At 35.6% G+C, this 19,383-nt stretch overlaps 1 protein-coding gene and 1 long non-coding RNA gene across 2 annotated transcripts; both read left to right on the top strand.

Annotated features, from left to right (window-relative positions):
• Positions 1-3,670: 3,670 nt before the first annotated feature.
• On the top strand, positions 3,671-9,066 carry LOC132181621 (putative disease resistance protein RGA1). The gene is made up of 5 exons (XM_059594873.1): positions 3,671-3,976; positions 5,565-6,774; positions 6,934-8,600; positions 8,705-8,723; positions 8,999-9,066. The coding sequence occupies exons 1-5, from the start codon at positions 3,671-3,673 to the stop codon at positions 9,064-9,066; spliced, it is 3,270 nt and encodes a 1,089-aa protein (XP_059450856.1).
• A 2,586-nt stretch (positions 9,067-11,652) lies between these two features.
• Positions 11,653-13,455, top strand: LOC132180870 (uncharacterized). Its single transcript, XR_009440203.1, has 5 exons — positions 11,653-11,857; positions 12,107-12,233; positions 12,532-12,728; positions 12,828-12,956; positions 13,364-13,455. It is a non-coding gene; the product is annotated as an uncharacterized LOC132180870 (long non-coding RNA).
• Positions 13,456-19,383: the final 5,928 nt, after the last annotated feature.

A 19,383-nucleotide genomic window follows, 5' to 3' on the forward strand; every position in this document is an offset into this window, starting at 1 on the left:
TTTGATTTCTTCACAACAGTGCTTGATTTCTTAGTCCAATTAACTACTCCAAGAATACGACATCTCTGCTGCTTTGTTGATCTTTCCAAAGGTATATCGATATTGTGGTTAGAAAATCAAATTTGATGCCTTGATGGAGCTAGATGAGGCTATAGCTCAGTTTAAGTAGTCTACCGGATTTTAGTTTGATAGAAATTAATTGCGTCTTCTTTGGCTGTTCTCTTAACTTGGACGTGAAGAAACAAAAAATATTTGAATACCTTTGGATGTTACCAAGGCCTCTGCTGCTATCCATGACCAAACAGAGCTTACTCAAATCAAAAGGTAAAAAGGGTACCTGTTTTTGCTTAGAAACTGTGTCAAGCAAGCCCAAAAATCCAGGATCATGGTCAACCTCTTACTTTCTTTATAAAGAGTATTTAACTTAATTGATGTGAATAAATTATACAAATTAATTTTCAAAAAAAAATATATACCTTTATTTCTACAAGTAAACATAGTAAAACTAATTTTATTCTTTTCATAATTCCTCCTTCTCCTCTTTTCCTTCACAACTCCTACTCTTTATAATCTATTGATCTCTCATCTCACTCTTTGCTCTACTACCACTCTATTACATTTTCTTTCTATACCTACTCTTAAAGTATTAATTAAATAATTATTAGTTTAAGTTTTTTATATCACACAAAAAATTAAATGCATCATCATATTATTTGTTAGAGATGATATATAAGCAAACGTTGAATACGTAAAATTGTTTAATTAGTAAGGGTTTTGTCAAAATCTTATAAAAAATACTTATTTCATATACAAATTAAAAATAAATAAATAAATAAATCTTGATTTAGAATAAGTTTGCTAGTTTATAATATTATGAAAATTTTACTGTCATATTTCAACGAGGTGACCAAGTCCCATGAATCCAGTGGATATTTGAAAATTATTAGTTAGAGTTTTTTTTGTTTTTTTTTTTAGCAAAAAAAGCCTGACACAGCCTCATCAAGATATGGGTGAGATTCATTGTGGTTTACACTAATTAGACATAAAAATTCTTATTGTGAAAGTCGAACACATGTGCTCTAGCGTGTACTAGCTAGGAATGGTACAAAAATGGTTAGATGATGATAAGATTTAAGAAGTAAAATATGAGAGAAACGCGCATGGCCACGTTATATGTGATGGACTCTTTTCAAATATAATTTCAATTAAGTTAATGACGCAGTATGCAGCCAATGAATATCACCCCTATGAATATCAATCACTAATCACTATAGACAACCATATATAGATTGATAGAAACCAAATGAATATTGTAAGTGGGTGGGTGAAGACCAGCGAGGGAAATAAAAAAGAAAGTAAATTGGGTGAAGAAAGCAACTCCCCGACACTTGACGTTACACCAACTTTTGCTGTGGACAACGCCTAGATCTTGTTTGTATTCTTAGAAATTGATCAGGACACCATATATATTTAATTTGCATTCGCACAATAATTCAAACTTTATAATATAGTAATACAATAATAATCTTGTATTCAAACTAGATGGCTCTCTCCGTATATAATAATATTTTTGGTTATGATTTTTTCTTTCTGGATTTTTTATGGGCATGTTGGTTCTTTTTATGGCCATTGACCATGTCCATCCCTTCACAGCAAACGCATCTTCCTTAATTCTACGCTCCAAGTTCAACACCTCTAAACAGCAGCTTTTAGCATTCTCTTTGAAAATTCTAAAATGACTCCAAACAACACCTATTCAAATGTCTAGGTGATTCACAAATATTCAGCGGAATAAGATCTGACCTAACAATCAATAATCAACCAAATGCAGATATGTAATGAAAATTAAGAACACAGATATTTGGTTACGAAGAGGAAACCATTTAGAGAACTCTCTAAATGTAAAACCTCTCCGGGGCAGCCAAACCCAGGAAATCAATTCACTATATAGAAGAATAAGGAATACAAGAAGAATAACAAAACCTTTGACTCTTCCTTGCACACGACAAGTGACCTACTTGACTTCTACCTCAGTAGCCCTTTCCAGAACATCTGGCACGATTCTTCTAAAAGATTTCCTTTCACCGGAACTCCGATTGGCTTCACGTATTTTCTCTTCAACAATAATCTAGAACAAATTCTCTCTCTCTAAGCACCCTGATTTTGCTCAATAAAATACGTACGTATAACTGTAGCAAAATCGTGTAAATAGAAAATAACCCTAATAAATCACCCAGGTCCGGACCCTACAAATCTGAGGTCCGGACAGGCCTCATAAAATGAACTTTCGGCAAATGGGGTCCGGACCCGGGGAATTGCGGTCCGGACCCGGCCTGTCCAGTCTTCATCAACAACTCCGATCGATGGGCGTTTGTGGTCCGATTGAGCTGAAATTTTGCAGGGACGTTCATAACACATGAATCTACATTATGAACGGTGGAGATTGGATTCTGAGCATTCTATATCAGTGTTTGAGCCGTGAACAGTAGCATCTGCATTTTGGAACTGAATTAAGCCAACACAAGAACTAACAAACTCCCCCTTTGGCAATTCAGTGACAAAACCAAAATGTCGAGCCAATCCCATCATCTCCCCATATTTACTCCCCCTTTTTGTCACAGAATGACAAAAGGTCTTCATGTTTCCTGAAACACTTCACAAAATACATCAAGGCATATGTGAAACAAGAAGACATAAATAAAACTCATGATAAAAAAAATGACGTAGAATGCGTGATTATAAAGAAACATCAGCAAAACTCCCCCTCAATGTATGACTCAATTAACAACAGGAAACTGGAAATGCAAAGCATGTTTCTCCCCCTTTAAAAGTTAAATGAACACACATGATAACACATCAATGACTCATGTATTGCACAATGAATATCCAAAAGCTTTCCTTGATGGACTTCACATCTTTCATCCCGAGGAGGATGCAGCTGGAGAATCTTGAGCAAGTGGAGGCGCCTACTTAGCTGGAGCGTGAAGTCGAAGTTGGGCATTTGACTTCATCATAGTTGCTTTTCCAAAGTAACCTTCAGGAGCTTCCATATGTTCATTTGCAGCAATTTTTGGCAAAGTGGCGTGCAAAATCTTCGTAATGAGAGCGCCAATGGAACACAATTGCAAAACTGAGTCTTTGAGGCAATTTATCAAACACGTGAGAGGCAAAGAAAATTCATCCGTGAACAGTCCATGGCAAACTAAGGAACCCATCCCCAAATACATGATAGATGATGTATTGTGCAATAGCCATGTGAGATAGAAAGAATGACCAATAAGAATCAAACAGATAAGCAATTCGGAATCGCACAATTAAACCCAAACATTCACATATTGCAATTTGAAATCAAATCGAAAAGGAATAATGGAAGAAGCATACCTTGGATGATACCAAAGTGTTGAGCCTTTAAGAAACGAAATCACCGAGAAAGAAAGAAAAAAAAATGAAAATTTTTTTTTTTAAAAAAAAAAAAAAACACCAAAAAAAGCACAACTTGTATAGATAAGCAATAAATCATGCATGCCCGTATGAATATCTGAACAATTCAGAGTGATCAACAAGCTACACTTACACCGTAAATGTACCATATGCATGACACAACCTTGGTCTGTGAATGCAGTCAAGTAGGCAAACACAAGAACTAACACTCTTGATTTACCAATAACAAATGGCCGAACCAGCTCTGTTCCACACTGCTGCAAGTATCATTAGGAGTTTGGGATCTCTTGCTCTTCAAGAGATTGGACTTCTATGGAGTTTCAAAGATGAGCTTCAAAAGCTCGAAGACACCGTTTCCACTATCCAAGCTGTGCTTTTGGATGCAGAGGAGAAGCAGGCCCAGAACCTTGCGGTCAAAGATTGGCTTTGGAAGCTGAAGGATGCCATGTACGACGCCGACGACTTGTTGGATGACTTCTCAACTCAACTTCTACAAAGACAAGTGATGACACGGGACAAGAAGATGGCAAAAGAGGTAAATTCATATATAAGTGTGCATTTAGAAGTGGCAAAGAGTACAAGTTACCTCGATTGTCAATACTGCTCTAAAAGTTAGGTGACAACTACTAAAACCTGAACAGTAAGATTCAACTAAATTATCATGATTAAAAGTTGTTCCTAAGTTACTTGACCTTTCTAACCTCCCCTCTATTATTAAAGATGTTTTAATGTTTATTTATTTTTTGTACCTTGGTCCGAACATAAAGTTTTTTTTTTTTTTTTTCCCGTAAAATGTATCAAATTCTAGGAGCTCATTCTATTAATATTTTCATAACTTTTGAATAAATAAACGAAAGTAGGGTTAATCTTGAAATTTCACTAAAAGAGTGGTTTAGTTTTCTTCCAAAAATCTCGAAATTGTTTTTATGGGGGTTTGGGTAAGAAATGGCCCATTTGAAGCTCATCCTAACTAGGTAAACCAAATAAGGTTCACAACTCACTAAATGGACCTAAATTAGAGCACTACACTTGGTCACTTGGCCCATTGGCCCACAACACATATATGTAAGGTTCTGAACTTGATGAAATTTGGATCAAATACCCGCCTAAACATGCCATGGACTGAAGGTTTAATTTCCAGATTTAACCCAAAGCTCTTCTTGATGCCATATATGAGAAATTACTTATTTTCTTGATATAGTCTTAACACCGCTTGAGGGTTATGTTTAGAAGTTTTTTACCACTCAAATGAGCCATTGAGGTTTTTGTTTATAAAAGTTTCTGGTTTTTGGCTGTAGGTATTAGATCCTATGTCTATTTCATGAATGAACATCATTATAAACATCATTTTTAAAGGATAATATTTTCTTCCAAAAAGATCAACACATCTTGTACACATAGACTTAAATAGCTTTCTGGTTATAAACTATCATCTTACAAAATTATGAATGAAACATTAAATTATGCCCATCATTAGGGATAAGACTATGCCATGGATTAGTCCATTAGGTTAAGAAATTAATTATCTCTTATAATCTCTTTTAGGGTCTTTAATCCAATTTTTATTAAGTTCACTAGGGCCAATAACATTGGTTCATATATCTCTACAGCCCAAGACATTGGGCCAAAACTCGTACTAACTTATATCAAATATGGGATGTTACAGTAACAATGTTTTTATGTATCATTTTGACATATATAGATGCTTTTATATTCCATTCTTTTGTCCGTTTTCTTTATCCTTAGAACTACTATAAATAGAGTCTTACCTAAAACAGTCTCATTTGTAAGAGTACTAACCATATGCAAAAAATGTACGGTTAATTAAGTTGCGACATTTTTCCAAGGAGCAAATGGCGTCTAGAAAAAGTCACATAAATTATCAACACCCATTATAAACCCAACTATTCAATGGTAGGGGTCCTAGGGGAATTCTAAAACTATTACAGTGAACGGATTGGAATGGGTGGTTGTAAATAAAACAACCAAAAAAAAAAAAACCTCTGACTTAAACTTACAACAATTACAAACATGACCTTCATATTTTCCTTAGTTACACATGTAGCCCAAAAAATGTTTAACTTTTCGAAATGGACCATACTAAATATTTGGGAGTATTACAGGTACGCATCTTCTTTTCCAAATCGAACCAGCTTTTATATGGCTTTAAAATGGGTCATAGGATCAAGGCAGTTAGGGCGAGATTGGATGAAATTGCAACTGATAGGATTAAATTTGACTTCAATGAGCACACCACAGCGACACAGTTTGAGCATATGAAAAGACAAGATACACACTCATTTGTACATGGGGAAGATGTCATTGGGAGAGAGGATGATAAGGAGTCTGTTAAAAATCTGTTATTCGATCCCAATATGAATGAGAAGAATGTTTCCATAATTCCCATAGTTGGGATTGGTGGACAAGGAAGGACCACGCTTGCGCAGTATGTGTACAACGACGAGGAGGTTCAAAGACATTTTGACCTGAGTATGTGGGCATGTGTCTCTGATCCTTTTGACGTGAAAACTATCGTTGTAAAGCTCATAGAATCTGTGACTAAGGAGAGACCTAAAAGCCTTGAGATGGATCCATTGCAAAGTGAGCTTCGAGCAAAAATTGATGGGAAGCGATATTTACTTGTTTTAGACGATGTGTGGAATGAGAATCGTGGTACATGGTCCAACTTGGAAAAGTTGTTAGGGGGTGGCCTGAGAGGAAGCAAAGTTTTGATTACTACACGTAACGAAAAGGTTGCAGAGATTACAGGTACAGTTTCACCATATCCTTCGAGAGGTTTATCTAAAAACAATTCTTGGAATTTATTTAAGAAAATAGCATTTAAAGACGGGGAAGAGCCAAATAATCCAAAGCTAGTAGAAATTGGAAGGGAGATCATACAAAAGTGTGCACAAGTTCCTCTTGCTATAAGGAGCATTGGGAGTCTATTATATTGCAAAAATTCAGAAGATGATTGGTTGTACTTCAAAAACCCTGAACTTTACAAAATAACTCAACAAGAAAATGATATTTTTCCAATACTTAAGTTGAGTTATGATCATCTCTCATCACACTTGAACCAATGTTTTGCCTTTTGTTCGTTGTTTCCAAAAGATTATGAAATTGAAATGGAGGTGTTGATTCAGTTATGGATAGCTCAAGGCTTTCTTCATTCATCGTATGCAAATAGACATCTTGAAGATATTGGTCGCGAATATTTTATGGATTTGCTTTGGAGGTCGTTTTTCCAAGACGTACAAAGAGATATAGTTGGTGAAATAGAAAAGTGCAAAATGCATGACCTTATTCACGATCTTGCACAGTCAGTAGCAGGTGAGGAGTGCACAATTTTATATCCAGATAGAGAAAAAGTAGTTGGAAGAACTCGTCATGTGGCATTTCATTCTTAAGATTCATTACTGGATATTCCTGCTCTTTTGCCCAAGCCTAACAAAATGAGAACACTTCTTCTACGCATTCCAATACTTCCAGGATTTGACGATGCGTTTAACTTGAACAACGCGGTACTTCAATTGAATAAGCCAGTCTCTAATACACTTATTTCAAGTTTTAAATGCTTGTGTGCTTTGAATTTGAGTCGGTCGAGTATTCAAAAAGTGCCGAATTCCATTGGCAAGTTAGAGCATTTAAGATTTCTAGATCTGTCTAGGAATGCAGATATCAAACTACTCCCTGGTTCTATAACTAAATTGCAGAATTTGCAAACACTAATACTTTACTATTGTAGTGGGCTCAAAGAATTGCCAAAAGACACTATAAACTTAATCACCCTTAGGCATCTTGGGCTAAATGGGTGTAATAGCTTGACAGATATGCCTCATGGACTGGGAAAGTTGACCGCTCTCCAAGCACTGTCGCTATATATTTTAGGAAAGAAAAAAAGTTCTCTCTCCAAGCACAAGGGTGGGCTAGGGGATCTAGATGGTTTAGATGAGTTGAGAGGAGACTTATGGATCAAGGGTTTAGAGCAATCAAGATCTTCTCCATCAGAAGCAAGGGCTGCAAACTTGGAGAGGAAGCAACACCTTCGACATCTGATATTAGGGTGGGACCTAAAACCTAGTGATGAAAGTGATAAGGCAATTGCAAATGATGAACAACTGTTGCAAAACCTTCGGCCACACCTAAATTTAAAAATATTAGTTATAATTGGGTATGCAGGTGTGACGTTATGTAGTTGGGTGTCCTTGCTCTCAAATTTGACTTGTATTCGAATAGCAAATTGTAAGTGGCTTCAACATATCCCACCAATGGACCGATTCTCTTTTCTGAAGCGTCTTTATCTTGAAAACTTAAGTGAGCTTGAGTACATAAGCAATGATGGTAGTGACGTGTCCTCTTTTCCCCTCAAAATTCTCTCACTTATTAATTTGCCAAAGTTGAGGGGATGGCGAAAGACGAGGGAAACAGATCATCTTCCATTATTCCCTCCATTTCCTTCCCTTTCTCATTTATTTATCAGTAATTGCCCTATGATGTCCCTAACAACATCCTCCTCTTCCTCTCCCCTTTCCGATCTCTCCAAATTGAAGTATCTTTATCTTGAGGAATTAGAGGAACTTGAATATCTGCCACTAGAGTGGCTGCAAAACCTCACTTCTCTTGAGACCCTGGGTTTTTGGAATTGTTGTAAAATGAGAATATCCATGTCTCCACTCTTTCAACATCTCACCTCACTTGAAAATCTGTGTATTTGTTGCTGCAAAGAACTTATCAGCAATGAGAATGAAGATGGCACACATTGCCTTGGACCTACAACATTTGGTCATCTAGCTATCATAGGCGTTCCAAATTTGGTTTCTCTCCCAAGAGAGCTTAGAGATGTTACCACTCTGCAAGGGATTCAAATTATGGATTGCCCTAGTTTGGTGTCTTTACCGGAGTGGATAGGCGATCTCACTTCACTTCAGGAGCTTGGAGTCGTAAATTGTCCGAATTTAATGTCACTGCCCGAAGGTATGCGCCGCCTCACCTCTTTACGTCGTTTGACAATTGCGGAGTGTCCTTGCTTGGAGGAAAGATGTGAACAAGGAACGGGAGAGGATTGGCCAAAGATTGCTCATGTCCCAAACTTTCAAAATGGCGGCGATGGTTATCGTAAAGAATGGGGAGCAAGCCTAATTCGCCAAACTTTTGAGGTTTTTAAGTCACCAATTAGACAATAATTTTTTTCTTCTTATTGTTCCTCTTTATTTTACTCTGTTCGGCTTTTGATATATATCTTATTTGATTTCACATGCAGGAAGAATTAAAGGCTTTTGGTATATATCTAATGTTGTATGAATAGATGCTTCTTGAGACCTTGCCGACAATCAAATTTGTGCAAATCTCTAACATTTACAGTATTTTTTTTTCCTATCTTTCACTTCAATGGCATTTCCAGTATTGTTTTCTTCTTTTAGTTTTTAAGCCAAGCTCGCCAATATGTTCAGGTTTTTAAGTCACCAATAAGACAATAATTTTTTTCTTCTTGTTGTTCCTCTTTATTTTAATCTGTCAGAATTTTGATATATATCTTATTTGATTTTATATGCAGGAACAAAGTATGGTTATATAGACGCTTCTTCAGACCTTGCCGACAATCAGATTTGTGCAAAGCTCTAATATTTATAGTATTTTTTCCTATCTTTCACTTCAATGGCATTTCTAGTATTGTTTTCTCTTTTATTTTATTTTTTAAATATTTCTTTTGTTTCCCTTTGAAAATTAAATTCTACAAACGGTAGCATCACGTATTAAGTAGAAGACTTAAAATAGATGAGGGAAGTCAATCCCATCCCAAAATTCACAAAAATTTAATACAAATTTGCATTATCGTGTTAGGACTTTCTCAATGTCAAATGTAGATTCCGTGGAAAGAACGGATAGAATTTACATTTTTATTATTTTCATTGGAAATTTTTGGGTTATTGTTGAATTTATTATTTGGTTTTTTTTATTGAAAGCGGCAATTCATGAAATGGGTTGTGGGAATCATGTGGATATTCCTACAATCTGTTTGGATAAGGCAAACTCATTTCTTCAAAGAGACTTGATTTGACTGGTTATACCCACTTATTTCTCAGTGGAATTGTATTAGTGATACGTATACCAATGTTAAAATGTCAATGCTATTCCTTCTTCCTTATTTCTCATGCAGAAACAATTGAAGCAATTGAAGCATTTCTGATTTATGATTTTGGAGAATTTTTTATTTATTGGATTTCATATGCAGAAAATTGAAGCGCTTACATACATGGATTTAAGATTTGGAACCAATTCGAAACTTCTTCCCTCTGCAACTATGCATTAAGTTGAGAAGTCGGGAATTTGAGATGGAAAAAATAAGTAAAATTTATATGATCCCTAGAATATCATCTTAAGGTGCTGAAAGTGGAAGGAGTAGATACGAGACTTGGAGTGAATCAGGAGGTGTTTGTGAAAAGGGTGCTCCATGTCACTTGCCGAAAAAGAGATAATTCCTCTTATAAGTGCTGGCTTGTGACTTTTATTTGTCTTTGCCCCTGGTCCCATGTTCCATTTCCTCTTGCCTTGGAATTGTGTCCTTTTCACTTAACTCGCTTCTTCCTCGATCGAAAAGGTCTCATTAGAGGCCAAGAAGGGAGCTTTAAAATGAAGCTCTTCTTTTTTCTTTTTTTTTTCTTTTTTTTTTTTTCCCTTTTGAAGGAAACCCTGGGAAAGAGGTAGAGCTGGAAGTGGTGCCCCCTCAAGAGTCGTTTGGGTATTTTTCCGGATTTCTATAAGATTTTCAAAATTTGGTTGGTAGCTTTGTTTGAATTAGAAGCACGATCTTGATATTTAAATCTGGACATGCACAACTAGTGTTTGAATATTAGGAGTTCCCATATTCAAACACATTTTCAGTTACTATATTAAGAATAGACACATTTTCAGACCTTGCCGACAATCAGATTTGCACAAAGATCTCAAATTTTCAGTATTGTTTCCTATCTTTCACTTCAATGGCATTCCTGCGAGCTTAATATCTTGTTTCTTTTTTGTTTTTTAAACGTTTCTTGCATTTCCATTTGAAATTTATATTCTACGAATGGTAGCATCACATATTGAGTAAAAGATTACTGATAGACCAGGAAAGTCTTTCCCATCCTAAATTTTCATAAAAACTCAAAAAAAAAAAAAATTGCATAACTCTGGGTTTCTCAAAATCAAATGCAGATTTAGACAAATTATTTTTATTATTATTGTTGTCTAACTGCAACTCTCTCTATTCATTGAATGATTTTACCTTTTTACTAGTTTTCATTGGAAAATTTTTAGTTATTGTTGAGTTTATTATTTGGTTTTTTTATGGTCAGAGAGATATGCATAGAAAAGCATCAATTCATGAAATGGATGTTCATTGGGGGATTTATGCAATTTGCTCACATATGTCAGCCTCACTTGTACACAAAACAATGGACAATATACAGAGGACTTCCATGATGAGGAAGATTGGGTGAGTAAATGTTGTAAGCATGACAATGAGCTGAGTCTGTGAAAAGGGGACATTCAATTAACCATATTTTGAATTTTTAAATAGTATTTTGCCTACAATTTGTTTAGCAGCTTTTATCAGCATTTGGAACTTGAAAGACATGATCAAGAATCCTAGCTGTCCTTAAAAGCCATCTAACATGTATTTTGCATCCACAGGTTCTTTCACTTGCTTGACAGCATTTTTACCCCAAAAGACAGTGAAAACTTCTGTATTGAAGCTTATTTATGATGCCCTTGAAATTGATTGAATACTTCTTACATGGTTGGTAAGATCATTTAGTGACGAAGAAGCAAGGTGTTTTCTTCAGAATATGTATATGCCAAGTTCATTATGAGTTATTAATAATTTAAGCTAATGGTTGTTCGAAAAGCGTGTGATTTGCTTGTTATCTGTTTTAACTTGTAGAGCTCTCTGATGCAGCTCTTGATTCCGATTCTACACTGGTCACACTCTTTTTCTGGCCAGGTCTACATGGAATGCTTACTTTTCTTCAAGTGTAATTGGTTGCTTGACTGGAATTGAATATCATGTTAGCCAACTACTCTGTTTATGTATTTATTGTTAGTGCTGCCTTTCCATATATTCTTTGGAATTTATTTTCATGGTTTTGTTATATCGAAATAGGCTTTTCAGTGTGTTGAAGATTCAGATTTTTTTTTTTTTTTTTTTTTTTAATGTGCTAGAAATTTAAAATATTAGGCACTGATGCCTATGAAAGCCTGGATCATAGTAATCTCACTTTCAAGGCTGGATGGAATGAGATACTTGAATGTTGGAGCAACAACTGGTGAAATTTCAAATTATGAAGATTTACTTGAATGTTCTCTGCTGATTGCTCTGGCAAGTTATTTACATGCAGATTCTGCCATGATAAAGTCAGTGAAATTTAATGGATATGTAAGTTCGCCCTTGTATTGTTTGCTTGATTGTACATAGATAATATCTTTAGCATCAATATTTATTTGCAGGGAAGCTACGGCTGAAATATTGTGTATGCAGTGCTTGAAAATTCAGCCAGTTGGACCAGTTTGCTCAATTCCTTCCTGTGGTAGACTATTGATAGCAGAGTACTATTGGTTCTCTCTTTTGCCTGTTGCCTAGAACTGGCTAAGCTATTGAGTCTTGTTACTGACTTGTTTGAAATAGGCACAAGAAGAAGAAGAAGATGGCAGAAAGATGGGCCTCCCTTTTGGTATTCCAGAATGTACTGTGAAATGGGTGAAGCTATCATAAGTGTGGGTTATGTGGATCCTTTGATAGCAGCCTACTTAAGGTTGATTCCTGTTCCTACATAGTAGCAAATAACTATTTCTTAAGGAAAGATAGCATGGACGATACAAATATTTTCCTAAAGTTTCTTGATTATAAAAGTAAACTAATTCAATTGAGCAACAATTAAGTAAAATAGCATTACTCTTTAGACAGCTATTTGTGTGTAACAAGAAAAAAAAAAAGGGAAATGCAAGTATGCTTACTTTATTTTCCTTCTTGCAACGATTGGTATATGCGTGGGTGTTTGGACTGTATTGCTTTCTCTTGTATTGTGTTTTTAACGAAGATTTTAACTTCAGAAAATGAAGATGCAGGGTTATCATGCATACCATAGTAAGAGAAGGAGGATTCTATCCTGGAGCCTGGAAGGCCTGCCAAAACTGACAAGGCTGCCATTTTAAGTGATGCTATGTGAGTGGTGACCCAGTTACAAAGTGAAGCCCAGAAGCTAAATGAATCAAACGAGGATTTGAAAATGAAGATTAAAGAATTGAAGGTGGGATTTTTTCAGAGTAACAACTTTCTTTGATATGTTTGGAGGACGTACTTCATTTAGAAACTGCTACTTCATCTGCATTTCCCTTTTCTTGTGCAGGCTGAGAAGAATATGCTTCATGATGAGAAGCAGAGGCTCAAGGCGGACAAAGAGAAGTTGGATTTGAAGTATAGATGCTTCTACAGACATTTCTGACAATCAGATTTGTGCAAAGCTCTACCATTTCCAGTATTGTTTCCAATCTTTCACTTCATTGGGATCTCCAGTATTGTTTTCTTTTTTAATTTTTTCTTGCGTTTCTGTTTGAAATATAAATTCTGCAAATGGTAGCAGTACGTAAAAGACTTATAATAAATCAGGGAAGTCAATACCATCCCAAATTTTTACAAAACTTCAATATAAATTTTGAACTACTTTCTTACGATTTTCTCAATATCAAATGTAGATCATATTGCACAATTTGGGAACACTCTTTTCATTATTACTGCTGTTGGAGCCTAACTACAAGTAGTTCCATCAATGGATGAAATTTACACTTTTACTATTTTCATTGGAAATTTTTGAGTTATTGTTGAATTTATTATTTGGTTTTTTGATTGAAAGCAGCAATTCATGAAATTGGTTATGGGAATCAGGTGGAGATTTCTACAATCTGTTTGGATATGACAATCTCACTTTTTCCAAGTGACAAATTTGGACTGGTTATACCCACTTATTTCTAAGGTAGAGACAAACAAGAGACTTGGTATAACTTTCTCTCTTTTTTCTGATAGTGGAATTTATTTCAGAATTTAGAAACACCTATACCAATGTTAAAATGTCAATGAAATTTTGGAGAATTTCTGATTTTCACTCTCAAGGGTTTTGATATTTTGGAGAATGTATGATTTTCAATCATATGCTGAAACAATTAAAGCACTGACATACATGGATTTAAGATTTAAAACACACTGCAATAAGTTGGCAAGTCGGGAAATAGATCTTATATTGTCCTGTGTTCCTCTTCATCTTGCTTTTTAAGAATTGAAAGTAAATATTGATTTCACATTAATATGCAAGTTTAGTAGTTCAATTATTGCACAACTGGATTCTTTGAGGGCACTAAATGCAACATGTGTTTATTGGATTTTGTTGAGTTTAAACACATGGGTGGAAAAGAATTTACGTTTCATATTAAAAAGATTAGACAAGTATGAATGGCTAATGCAACACAATTAAACCCAATTACAATATATATATATATATATTTTTTTTTTAATTACAACCTGAAAGGAATTCCAATTGCATAATGATGTGCTCATCTACACAGCAGACTTTCCATTGAAAGATTTTTCTTGCATGCAAACTAATTGGCAGTCTTACTCAATTATTCTACCGTATGCCTCTCTCATTTTCCTTCTTGTGCTATGGCTGAGGCTTACTCAGTAGAAAGTATAATTTGTAATATATTGGGAATTAGAGTTTTCATGGCTATGATCTAGTTAGCTCAACCAACTTCAATTTCATGTGTTTTCTGCAACTTTACAGGTTTGAACTGAAGTTTGTGATTTTGTTATGCAGCTTGATGTTGATATTGCAACTCAGGTACAAGTGAAGGAAGATGGACATAAGAGGAGGTTCGCTACTTGTGATTAAGTTGTCTTTTAGCATTGTTATTTGTTGTTCATTTTTATGTTTCTCTTGTAGTTCTACCTTCGCAGGATCCAACCTGTTGGGTGGTCATATTCTGAATGAAGTTTGATACTTGTTTGCAAAGAATGGTTGCATTGATCTATCATCTTATTATGTATTTTTCTCTCCAATTTACAGCTTACTTTGTATAGAGACAGTAGATGGACTTGGATTACAAGTAGAAATCATCAAAATCATTGCTGATATCAACATTGATGTGGAATTAGCAAATCATTGACTTAGAAGTATGCTCTCGCTCAATCTCTCTCTGTGTAAATTGTACCAAATCATCCTTGAGCTATAAAAATCCCCTGTTTAGATTGTGTGCCTCAAGATTTGATTTAGGGTTCGTAGTTGCATTTTGTGAGGCTTTTGGAACAGATGCCAGTGACTCGATCCCTTCTAGCTACCTTGAAAACAACTAGTTATCAATAATGTTTAGTAAAAAAGCAAAACTAGATCAAGCTTGTTTGTCAAGTAAACCTTCTCCTATGCAATGTATTTTTAAATTTTAAAAATGAGAATATATTTCCCATTGCTGTTTTGTGACATGGTAATCTTGGCAGCACATAAGAGCATATGGTTGTGCATTTTCAGTATAATGTAGTTTCCTTGTGCATATCTTCTTTTCATATATGATATGCTGCTCTATGCTGCTCAACTTCTTAAATGAATTCTTGATAGGTACTAGGAAACTGTTGTTAACAAATGTCCTTGCTCCTTTTTGTTTTATTCACGTTAATGTACGGGGAGATCCTGTCACTAGTTTCTATCCCAATGAGCTAAGGAGTAATTAGCGTGTGATATCAGTAACAACCCACCTTAACAACTTGCTTGGATAACAGTCATGGCTAATGCCATAATCCGAATAGACCCGATGATTGTAGTGCATGTGTGGCCCATCTTTGATCAAGTTTATAACGTACTCAACCATCAACACAACTTGCCTGCAATGATTGGTGCTGAGATTATTCAAGTATCCATCTTCTGAAGCATGTGATTAAATTGTTAGAATATTTCAATAATAGTTTTATTCTTTCTCCATAGCATGTATAAATAAAATCTAACAATGAGATACCTCCAATATTCTCATGACTAAACAAATGACTATGCTAGTCTACACAATAGGAATAAATACAATACAAATTTCATGCTCATGACCGGTAAATGATTGTCTTCTCAAAATCGTGCAAATTACATTGAGCCACGTTGTTGATGTATTGTGGAGCTTGTACAAATCTCATAGGGAAAGGGTCCCAACCGTTATCTTTTAGGATATGTGAAAAAAGGCTAGGTTCTTCGAGTTCATATCTTAGTTTCGCTTTGTTATCTTGTCTAAAGTTTTTTGCCGAAATGAAAGTGAACTCATCATAAGTTTCTGGGACATGCCAAAAGAATACTTTTAGTCATTGAAGTTAAATTCCGTTAAAAAATTTGCCGAATTATGTTAGATGTCACATTAATACCAATAAAATGGCGACACGTGTCATTTTTGATAAAAAAAAATATATAAATATATTAAATTAAAAAAAATAATTGTCTCTTTTTTTTTTAAAAAAAAAAAATGGAAATTGGTGGCTGCTAGTTGGGCAGTCACTGGCAGGAGGTGGCTCGTTGCCACCTCCGGCCACCTCAGGGCACGAGCCACCCCAAGGTGGGGGTGGCCTTCGGGCGACCCCTATACCTGACTGCAGGCTATCCCTAGCCAATGGGGGTGGCCGAGCGCCACACCCACCCACCCTAGATGTGGCCGGTGGGCCACTTAGTGGTGGCTGTTATAACATTTGGGAGGTCTTCTCAAAACGTGTGGTAATTTAAAAATCCAAAATGAAGTTATTAATTTTTTTTATATATCAATAAATAAATAAATAAATAAAAGAAAACTAAAAACACCAAATAGAAGTGGCCCTTTTCATATTAGCGCAATAATATATAGTAAATGGAGTTTCAATGTCGAAGTATAATTACAAAATAAATGGTAGTTGTTTTGTTCCGCTCAGTAATTCTGGAAAGTGATGCCACAAGCATTAGATAATTTAGATTCCAACCGGCACCACCAGATTGAGGTAAGGATCATAAGAGGAATTGGATGCCACAGGGAAATGAAAATGGCCACGTTAGATGTGATGGACTTCTTTCGAATCTAATTTCAAGCAGCGCCCAAATAAATATGCATGCATGGTTGAATTTTTATGATTTGTTTGTCATTTTTTCGGAGGTCGTTGGTTCTATTTTGAATTTGAAATTTAATCATAATTTAATATTGAACACTTTTGTTATGAACTTGTCTCCCAAATACATCAGGTAAAATAAAAACTTGGTAACAGAAATCACTCAACAACATTCCTCACGAAGAATTTATCTCATTATTGTTATGTTATGCCTAAAGCATCATCATTATGAAGCTGAAACCCATATTAGGATGTGTTAGAATATGATTAAATGATTAAATTTATCTCTTCTTATCGACTTAAGTTTTTGAGATAATCAATAATTTAACATGGTATTAGAGCCAAAGGTCCTGAGTTCGAAACTTAACTTTGTTATTTACCTCACATTTCAATTAAAAATTTCATGTGTAGATTCTCGTCCATTAAAAAGAAGTTTGAGCCCACATATGAGAAAGAGTGTTAAAATATAATTAAATGATTAAATTTACTTATTCCTATCAACTTAAGCTTTTGAGAGAAATTGTGATTTAAAAGGAGGCTGACAAGAGAACTACGTTTGTGAGCCAATGAGGATGGTGATTCAGTTGAAGATCCAGTCACTTATTTGGTTAAAGGAATAATTGAGGACGATGCAGGACCATCCAAAGGAGAGTCAGATGGCGATGGAGGGAGCATTGTATCTGTGGGAGTGGATTCTGGCGCGCTTGTGTTGGTAGGAAGCAGAAGTACTTTCTGGAGTTGGAGTAGGAACCAGAGCCAGAGGTGTCACTGAAGAAGCTGGTGGTTTTGCTTAGTTGTTTCTTCCACTTATGACTTATTAGCCTGCTTGTAAACTTTCCTCTTGTATTTTCTTAAGTTTTCTGCAATTATTGTAAAGAGCTCTTAGCTCCTTTGGTTATAAATATAAGAACTACTTATTGTTTTGGTTAATGCAACCAAAACAGAGTTTCTCCAAAATCTTCTTTCAAGCACATCACGGTTTGGGGCATACTGGAAAACTGTGAATTTAATTCAAATCATAACAAGTAGAATCATGTTTATATAGAAATAAAGTGATTGTCGGTATATAAAATTGAGTCTGGTGGCTGTATCCCACCCAGCGTTTGAGCTAATCACAGAGACATGATTTGATGGGTTTTCAGTTTGAGCTAATCACAGGAATCATGTGTAGAGGGAAAAGGAGAGAACCCTTTGAGAATGAAGATAAGCTGTTTAGTTGTGTTTGGTCTTTGGAGTTGGTTCAAGTATCATGAAGATATGGCAATGACAGACCAACTAACCCTCACTCTCTCTCTCTCTCTCCGTCGTCTGCTACCATTTACCAAAAGTAACCCAACCTCAATACCCATGTCAGATTCAGAGTTTTCCAAGCTCAAATCTTTGGAAAAAAAAAAAGAAAAGAAGGAGAAATGTGTTATGTGGGTAAAGCTACAAAGATCTTCTTCATCTTCATTGTCACGGTGTTGGTGGTTCTTGGCCTTGTTCTGGGATTTGGGCTTCTCCGCCACACCCTCCAGAAGACCCACAAATGCACTGGCGAGTCTTGCCACTCTTCTTCATCTTCTCCTCCGGTGGCCTTCCCCAACCCCAGCTTTGCCCCACCAAGCCCACCTAACCCATATCCATGCGCTGACCCTAACATCTCCAACCAGCCCAGTCCATCTAACCCAAACCCAAGCCCAAGCTCACCTCCACCTGAATCTTACCCACCTCCGTCGGTTGCGCCACTGCCAATTAATCAGCCCAGTCCGGTGATCGTGACACCTGGCCCTGTTCATGGTTAGCGGCATTTTTTATTTTGTCTAGAATTTTATTATGGCATTATTTTGCATTGGATAATTCTGATTAATTTGTATTCTTTTTACGGTTAAATAATTGGCAATTCTTAGTTGAGTTTGTATAAATAGGACAATGTTTGATTGGTGGGGTGTTCCTGCTTCTGGTTTTTGCAACGGTGGATCTGGTTTTTCTGGGTTTGTAGAATCTATTTGTTGGTACAATCTTTTGGGTATCAGTGGATTTACAGAGTTATCCCTGCAATTCCATTCTATTTTTGTGCAATCAGACCTTGTCCCACTTCTCAAATTATGTTGACTAGGTTGTCTACTTTGTACAGGATTAATTGGCTGTTGCTTATGTCAGTAATTAATTACTGCTAATATCCATTAACACTATGTTTAAGCTGAACTGTCAAATTTTGGCAGAAGCAGCAATTAAATTCGTTCTACTACTTATTTCTACTTACTTATACTCTCTTTTCTCCAAATCACAATTCAAACAACCAAAACAACAACACAACCAACATTCGATCAACACAAGTTACAACCAACCTCAACTTACAACATTTAAACACTTCTACAAACCTCAAACATCCGCAACAAAAAAAATTTGTTAATAAAATTTTGTTAGTAAGCTTTTCTCCCTCGCCTTGCTTACTCTATTTTCCTCTTTCATAATAAAATTTTCCATAAAATCAATTTAAAAAGAATCGCTAAGCCCTGGGGAGATTCACACCATTCCTAGAAGCCAAATCAACTTTTAAACCAAACTTTTTTTCTAAAATGAAATTTAGAATTTAAATGTTCAAAGCGTAAATATTGTTTGTAAATAATGAATATTGATCTTTTTATTTTTCTATTCAAACGAGGAAAACGGAAAAGGAGGCGAATGAATATTGACCATTCTAACCAAGGCCTAATTAGATGGGCCTACCTGCATTGGGCTCAAGTACGGCCTAACACTATTTAGGACACAACGTGTTGTACATTTTGACAAGAGAAGGTGTAAAACGATTTAAAACATGCTTTTCACCG

Source organism: Corylus avellana, chromosome ca5 (assembly GCF_901000735.1).
Source record: "Corylus avellana chromosome ca5, CavTom2PMs-1.0".
NCBI classification, from domain to species: Eukaryota; Viridiplantae; Streptophyta; class Magnoliopsida; order Fagales; family Betulaceae; genus Corylus; species Corylus avellana.